We start from the raw sequence: 7763 nt of genomic DNA, 5'->3' as shown, positions 1-7763 counted from the left end.
GTAACCTAGTTTCCAAGATGGGCACAGGGAAGCTTGTCATGGGTCTTTAAAATAATGCAGCCCTTTGGGGTGTGGTGGTTCAGCCCTGTTATTCCACTAGCTGGGAGGCAGAAGCAAGTGGTGGCGCACTCAGGAGACAGAGCCAGGTGGATCTCTGTGAGTTCAAGGCCAGCCTGGTCTACAGAGTGAGTTCCAGGACAGCCTCCAAAACAACATAGAGAAACCCTGTCTCGAAAAAACAAAAACCAAAAAAAAAAAAAAAAAAAAAAGAAAGAAAGAAAGAAAAGAAAGTATAACAGGGGACGGGGTAAATAGGCCAGTGGTAGAGCGCTTGCCTTGTGTCCATAAGGCCCTGGGTTCAATAACTAAAAACAAAGCAGGCCTCCCCACAGGAAAGGCCGGTGGGTGTTCAACCTATCTGCCCAACATCGCCTTACACACGATGTGGTTTATGCACCAGGCTTTGTTATGAGCACTTTACGCTCGTATTATCTCCACAACGCCTTTTCTCAGACTAGTACACTGACGCCGAGAGGATAAGTTATTCGCCCAAGATCACACAGCTCCCGAATGCAGATCATGCCCATCCTACAGACAGGCCACTGCGAGAAAACGTGTAAAAGATCGAGTCAGCAAGCAGACGAATAAGACGGAGAGCAAGCTACAAGTGAGATTTGGGTTCTAGCCTCCGGGGCTACAGGCAAGAAATGGCCGAAAACGCTGAGGGTGCTGCCTGAGCCGAGAGACTAGTAGGTAAAAGGACCAATAGCAATGCAGGGGCGGGAGAATAGGCTTGCTGAGGGCAGGGCCTGTGGGAGATACGCCAGTGACTGCCCGGGGGCAGGGGCTGCGCCTGATGGGCGGGGCCTGTGGGCTGCCAGCCAATGGCGATGTGGAGGCGGCACCTGAGGACCGGGAGGACGGCTAAGGTGGGGCCTGTGGGCGGCGAGCCTATGGCGGTGTGGAGGTGGGGCCTGAGGGCAAGCGGGCGGGGGCGCGGAGGGGGCGGCGGCAGCGGCGGCGAACAAAGAGGCGGCGGGCGCGGGTGGCCGAGCGGATCCGAGCGGAGCCGAGCCGGGCCGAGCCGGGCCGGGCCGGGCCGGGCCCACGATAGCAGGCACAATGCGGGCAGCTGAGCACTGGTCTGTGGGTCCCTGAGCCCCGCGCACCGGGCAGCAAGAAAAGCCCGGCGCAGCGCCCGCGCCGCCCGTCATGGCCGGGGTCAGCTACGCGGCGCCCTGGTGGGTGAGCCTCCTGCACCGGTTGCCGCACTTCGACCTGCGGTGGGAGGCCACCAGCAGCCAGTTCCGGCCCGAGGACGCGGACTACCAGCAGGTGACGCGCGCCGCCGAGTGCGGGGTCAGGGGCCCTGGGTCATGGCATCTCAGGAGGGGCTGGAGCTTCCCCATCCCCTTGCGGGGTCGTGGCCCTTTCCTTTTAGGCGCCCCCTCTGGTCCATTGATACCTTTCTAGGGGTTAACGTCGAGCACCCCTAGAAGGTATTCAGTCTCTCCGTGTAACCAGGGCCTCCTGTCTGGATTGGTGGAGCTGGCTCCCTCCCCTGATGGACCCCCCTCTGATCCTATGGGTTCCTGCCAGGCCCGTCTCCATCCTTTGGGCGATCAGCTGCTCCCAGCAGAGCCCCCACTAGCCGAGGCTGGAATCCTGGGTTCAGGCAGGAAGGAATTCCTCGTTCTCTTTCTCCAGCTAGGAAATCCCACTGCCAGGCTGTTGGTGGGCGAGTAGCCTGGACCATGGCCAGTCCTCTGTGGCTGCTAATGACCCCTTGCTTCATGGTCAGGCTGTGGGATGTACACAGGGTGTCGTGTGGTTGTGGGAAACCAGGGTGCCAGTAGTCTTTCAACCCAGGGTGGGAAATGAGGCCTGGCTGAAGTGGGGTGAAGTGGGCCTCAGTCTGGGCTGGGGGCCACGGGGCACTTGGCAGCCCTCCCCCTGCAAAGCCCTAAGCCTGGCATCTTGCCAACTCCCAGCACCACCCCCACCACTGAAACACTGTCATTTGAGTTCAGAGCAGGGGAACCAGGCTGTGGGCTTTTCCTTCCCGCTCCGGATTCCAGAAACAGAGTGGTCATCCACCCGGTCACTGGAGCACCTCAGAGCTGCCCCCTGGTCAGCAGCCTGGGAACCAAGTGCTCCCAGAAACAGAGTGGTCAGCCACCCAGTCACTGGAGCACCTCAGAGCTGCCCCCTGGTCAGCAGCCTGGGAACCAAGTGCTCCCAGAAGCAGAGTGGTCAGCCACCCGGTCACTGGAGCACCTCAGAGCTGCCCCTGGTCAGCAGCCTGGGAACCAAGTGCTCCCAGAAGCAGAGTGGTCAGCCACCCGGTCACTGGAGCACCTCAGAGCTGCCCCTGGTCAGCAGCCTGGGAACCAAGTGCTCCCAGAGCTGTGTCACATCGCTCTGCAGCCACCATCCTCCTGTTGAGAAGTTCGGGATGAGAGCACAGGGTTGTCTCCGCTCCCACTCTATGCCTGCCTGACCCTAGCTCCAACAGCTGTTGGCATCCCTGAGATTAGAAAGGGAGCAAGGGCTTGCACCAACCCTGAGCCCTGAGAGGCAGCAAGGGGAGGAGACCTGAGCCCACCTGGGGATTTTGGGTGGGAGGTGGGGAACACATGTGCTTCTCTTCTATGTGATGATGTTGTCACCCTCCTTCCTGGAAGCTATTCTTAGAAAGTTGCCTACCTAGAATTTGCCTGCTCGTCAGTTCTGATGGTTCACTGGCACCTGGGGCAGTCTGGTAGCACATCCTGTGGTCAGTGGGCTGCTACCTGCTCCTGCTGCAGACTTGAACTTGCTGTTGGTTTTCCCACACAGCTGTGACAGGGAGAGGGCGGGTGCTCAGTGCCTGCAGCCCTTAGGAATCTGAAGGTAGTGGCCCTGGCCCTCTCTCTGCTCTGCTCCGTGGGCCCTGAGATCTGCGGCCCTAACTGATCCTGGTCCTGCCTGCTTTTGCTACTGTGCTCTGGGCTCCGCTGTGGGAGGCCTCTGACTCACTCTCCCTCCTGCCTCCTCTCCCAGGAGCAGAATTAGCCACTGAATAATTCAGGATGTGGAACCCAGCCTGGCTCCATCCCCGCCGCCTCCGCTCCTCAAGTGGGCTGTTGATGTGCATAGTGCCCCTGCCCTCTTTGAGCTGGTTCTTCAGGCTCAGCCTCTCTGCGCTTCATCCCTTGGAACTGGAGCTGATTGTGATGGTTTTGCCAGGGTCGCCTGTCGGGAGGAAGGCGGGAGCTCCCTTTCTGAGTGGGTGGGCAGTGGTTTCTCACAGGCTCCTTCACGTCTTCCCTGGTGAGGTATTATTGCTAACTCTGTGGGTGGGGTTGTCTATACGTGCATCTGAGGGTGGCTGTCCTGTCCCACTGTGTCTAGCGACCTCTCCCCCATCTTGACTGGAGTACCCTCTCAGCAATCCACCCTGCCCATACCTGAACTGTGCCCCACTAGGGAAGGAGGCTTCTTTCTCTGTGCCCAGCATGGGGAGAGCAGGCTTGTCCTTTGCTCTCTTCTGCGTTCATGGCCCACTGTCTGGAACCTGGTGGAACCCACAATTAGACTCCAGTCGAGCCCTGTGTGGAGCTGCCTGTACTCGCCTCCTTTCTCATGGGGCTCTGCAGCTGTCTGTATTGTACAGACTATGGCTTAGCCTCATTCAGGGAGCATTGGGGGCAGTCTCCCCACAGACCCTTTACTGTAGCTCCTGGAGCCCACAGCAGGGTGGGCTGGTTGGCTGGCTGTTCCAAGGGTGTCTTATAAGGACCTTGCTGCTACCCAGACTCCAGAGCCTCAGTGGTGCATGCAGCTTTTACAGGTGATAGTGCGAGTTCACATCCTGTAGTGTGTTAAGACTGAAGGTCTCGGAGCATGATGCGTTCCCCTCTTAGATGCCAGCAATAGCGCTGAGCAAAAGGACTGGCAGGAGTCAGATGCCTGGTTGAGTTTTATGGGTGCTGCTGATGGCATCTTCATGACGGAAGGGGCTCCTCCAGTCTCATCCAGTTCAGTACTGGTTTCTTTCTCACTGGCTGTCCCCAGGAACTGCTGACTGAGCTCTTCTAGGATTAGGCCACCCCCAGCATACCCCAGCACCCCCGCCCCATTGCCTCATTGGGGTACTTGGAATTCAGAATCGTCTGTGTAGGTAGGTACATTCACCTTGCAGGGAGGACCTGAAGTCCTTGGGGCTGTCAGCACGGGACCCAGAGGCTTTGGGACCTGACATGGCCCGCACCCAGCTCTTCCTGACTGGTCTTGATTTTCATTTGGTCCTGTCCTGGCTGCCTGCAGTCCCTGAGCTTGGGCATCAGGCCCCTCTCTTGAGTAGAGTATTGACACCAGGGTACAGCCTGCTGACCGCATTCTGGTGTGGGGGGAAATAGCTGTTCACTTGTCCTCTGTCAGCTCTCATGACCCAGCATGACCCTGCTTCCTCAGGTACCAGGGTCAAATTCACATTCTTTGCTTCCAGTCTTTGTGTCTGGTTCACTGTCTCCACCAGTTCAAGGCAAGCCAGGAGCTGTTTACTGATGAAGAACTGTTAATGGCTAGTGATGGGATCAAGAGCAGGGGCCGCATGCAAGGCTTGGCAGTCTGGGAGAGGTTCCTGAAGCAGTTATTACCTAGCCTGCTATAGAAACTGCCAGCCAAGGCTTGGGCCTCACCAACTTGCTCTCTGGGTCACCGCGCACCAGCCCACACCTGGTATACAGTGGGTCTGCAGTGTTCTAGCCATTCAAGTAGTTGGTAGCACTTGGCCTGCTGTTTAGCCAGCGTGTGGGACCATTTCCCATCAAGCCTGAGGCTCAGATGGCTGATAAAACCTAAGGGAAGCCAGCCATGGTGATACAGACCTGTCACCTCAGCTACTAGCCAGGAAGAAAGTTCAAGGCCTAGCCGGCCTGCAGAATGAGTTCAAAACCAGCAATTTAGCTGATCTTGTCTTTTTAAAGGGGGGCGGGGTGGGGAATGCACCTCAGTGGTAGAGCACTTGCCTAGCGTGCGTGCGCGAGGCTCTGGGTTGGAGCTACAGTAACACCAACTGAAAGGAAAGGAGGGACCTAGGAGGTGTACTGGTTTGAGGAAAAGACTTAAGTAATGGGAATGGAGTAGGCAAAGGTGTGAGGTAGAGAAGCCTGGGTATATCTTCTGCTTGCATGGCACAGGGAAATATGCTGCCTGGGGGGCACTAGCTGTCCTATGTCACAGGCCACCATCTAAGCTCCCGTTAAATAGCTCTCGGGACCAGGAATCTGCTCACAGAGCTTGCAACGGGCTCATGAGAGCTGGGTCCCTCAGTGTACAAGGTCAGTGGCATGGCAGGCAGGTTGGCAGCTTGGCTGTGTCCTCTGGGCAGGGCTGCCTTCATTGTCATCCTCCCGACAACTCAGGAAATGAGCTCTGTCTGAAAAAGCAGCCTTATCGCCTGTTTCCAGCTTACACAGGCAGCGCACGTCTGTGGGACACTCGGGTGTGTATGGGGGTGACCATGCGAAGACAAAGGAGCCACCCAGCTGGAGTCTGTCCATGTGCTTGCATTTTTGGGATGATGCCACTTGAAACCAGAGTTGTATTGCATACTGCCGTGTCACTTTTCGTTCATTTGTTCTTTCCTTCCTTTCTTTCCACCCCCCAGGCCTCCTGCACGCTAGGCAAGTGGTCTGCCACTGAACCACACCCCAAGCTTTGTCTTACTTTTTAAAAAATTGTTTGCTTTGTTTTTGAATTGTATATATACATACATGATGTGTATGTTTAGGATACGTATGTGTGCATGTTCAGTGTGTGTGTGCATTCCTGTATGTGATTGTAGGCAGGTATGTGCCATGGTGAGCATGTGAAGGTCAGAGGACAGCCTTCAATGTCAGCCCTTACCTTGTACCTTGTTTGAGGTAGGGTCTCTCTCTTTTTTTTTTTTTTTTTTTTTTGGTTTTTCGAGACAGGGTTTCTCTGTAGCTTTGGAGGCTGTCCTGGAACTCACTTTGTAGACCAGGTTGGCCTTGAACTCACAGAGATCCGCCTGCCTCTGCCTTCCGAGTGCTGGGATTAAAGGCATGCGCCAGCAACGCCCGGCTGAGGTAGGGTCTCTTGTTTGCCACTGCAAGGGCCAGCTAGTGGCTGGCAAGCTTCTGTGGATTCTCTTGTCCCTGCCTCCCATCTCACCATACACAGGAGTGCCAGGATTTCAGACGCACACTACTACATTCAGCTTTATATTGGTTCTGGATATCTGAACTCAAGTCATTGTTCAGACTTGCTGTTCCCACTGAGCCTTGAAGCTAGTATGTTAAGGATGACCTTGTCTTCACTGTATTAATACCCCTGGTTTGTGTGGTGCTGTTGATAGAACCCAGGGCTTCATGCATTCCAGGCAAGTGTTCTACCAACTGAGCTAATGCCTCCAGCCTTTGTTACCTACCTAAGTTAAATACTGTGTACTTCAGACATGCCCACTCACGTGCTGCTGGGTGCTTCCCCAGCATTTCATAGTGCTGGCCAGAATTCTGAAGTTGCAAGTGAGAGAAGAAGGCCAAGTCCCACTACCACCCTGCCTCTCCCACTCCCAGTCTAGAGCTGAGTGGAGGCTTCTAAAGCAACTCCTGGGTGGGAGATGATGGTAGAAGAAGCAGGAGCCCTGTACTGGGAGAGGCAGGCAAGTCCCTACCAGGTCCAGTTGACTGTGCATGTTTGTGCATTGTGGCCAATACTGAGTCCCAGGGGAGAATCATGGACCAAGTGTGAATCAGTATGACCAGGAGACAGTGAAACTGACTCTGGACCATGACATCCACTCTACTGGGGGTGGATGCTAGGATCACACTGCCTGGACCTGGAAAATGCTGTGCAACTTGATTGGGCCTTGGTGTTCAGCTATGCCATGGCTGCTGCTTTAGAGTGCCACAGTCAGCCCAGGGACCATGAGACTATGGATCTCTGGTCATACAGTCCTAGACTCTGCAGAAGTTGTAAGAAGGTTTCTGCAGCCGGGCAGTGGTGGTGCATGCCTTTAACCCTAGCACTTGAGAGGCAGAGTCAGGCCGATCTCTGTGAGATCAAGGCCAGCTTGGTCTACAAAGTGAGTTTGGGACAGCCAGAGCTGTTATACAGAGAAACCCTATCTCAAAAGAACAAACAAACAAACAAACAAACAAAAAGGCTTCTGCTAGTTGGGAGGAGGTGGCTCATAGCACCTAGTTTTGATCCCAGCACTCAGGAGGCAGACAGAACTCTGTGAGTTTGAGGCCATCCTGGTCTACAGAGTGAGTTCAAGACAGCCAAGGCTGCACAGAGAAACCCTGTCTCATAGGAGGTGAAGAAAGGTTTCTGCTATCAAGGTGTGTTGGTATATGCCTATGCCCTATAGCCCTAGCACTTGGGAGGCTAAGGCAGGGACACCATAAGATTGAGGCTAGCATGGCTACATACCCTATCTCAAATTAAGCAAATGGACCAGTGAGATGGCTTAGTGGGTAAAGCACTTGTTGCACAAGCCTGAAAACCTGAGTTCAATCCCCAGACCTCATGCAAGGGGGAAGGAAAGAACCAGCCTCACCACGTTACCTTCTGACTTGCATGTGTATAGTGGCATATATGTCTCCTCCACACATAATCAGTTTAAATATAATGATCAAATTAAAACAACAAATTGTGTTAAGACTGTAGCTCAGGTGGTAGCATGTTTGCCCAGCCTGTACAAAGTTCAGCACCACATAAGCCAGGGTAGTGGTGCTTACCTGTAATCCCAG

The 7763-nt window shown here is 54.8% G+C and overlaps 1 protein-coding gene across 3 annotated transcripts in view; it reads left to right on the top strand.

Moving 5' to 3' along the window:
• Positions 1 to 1025: 1025 nt before the first annotated feature.
• The window catches only part of Ttyh3 (tweety family member 3), a 28103-nt gene continuing 21365 nt past the window's right edge, over positions 1026 to 7763 (top strand). For all 3 annotated transcript variants that reach the window (XM_040751265.1, XM_005079973.4, XM_013120468.3), the window contains exon 1: positions 1026 to 1335. In XM_040751265.1, coding sequence (XP_040607199.1) covers positions 1213 to 1335 — 123 coding nt within the window. In that variant the 5' untranslated portion in view covers positions 1026 to 1212. The remainder of the gene's footprint in view (positions 1336 to 7763) is intronic.

The sequence above is a fragment of the Mesocricetus auratus genome, unplaced genomic scaffold (genome assembly GCF_017639785.1).
Source record: "Mesocricetus auratus isolate SY011 unplaced genomic scaffold, BCM_Maur_2.0 Super-Scaffold_100008, whole genome shotgun sequence".
Classification (NCBI taxonomy): Eukaryota; Metazoa; Chordata; class Mammalia; order Rodentia; family Cricetidae; genus Mesocricetus; species Mesocricetus auratus.
The sequence above is the reverse complement of the archived record's forward strand: the minus strand, read 5'-3'. Positions and strand labels throughout refer to the sequence as shown.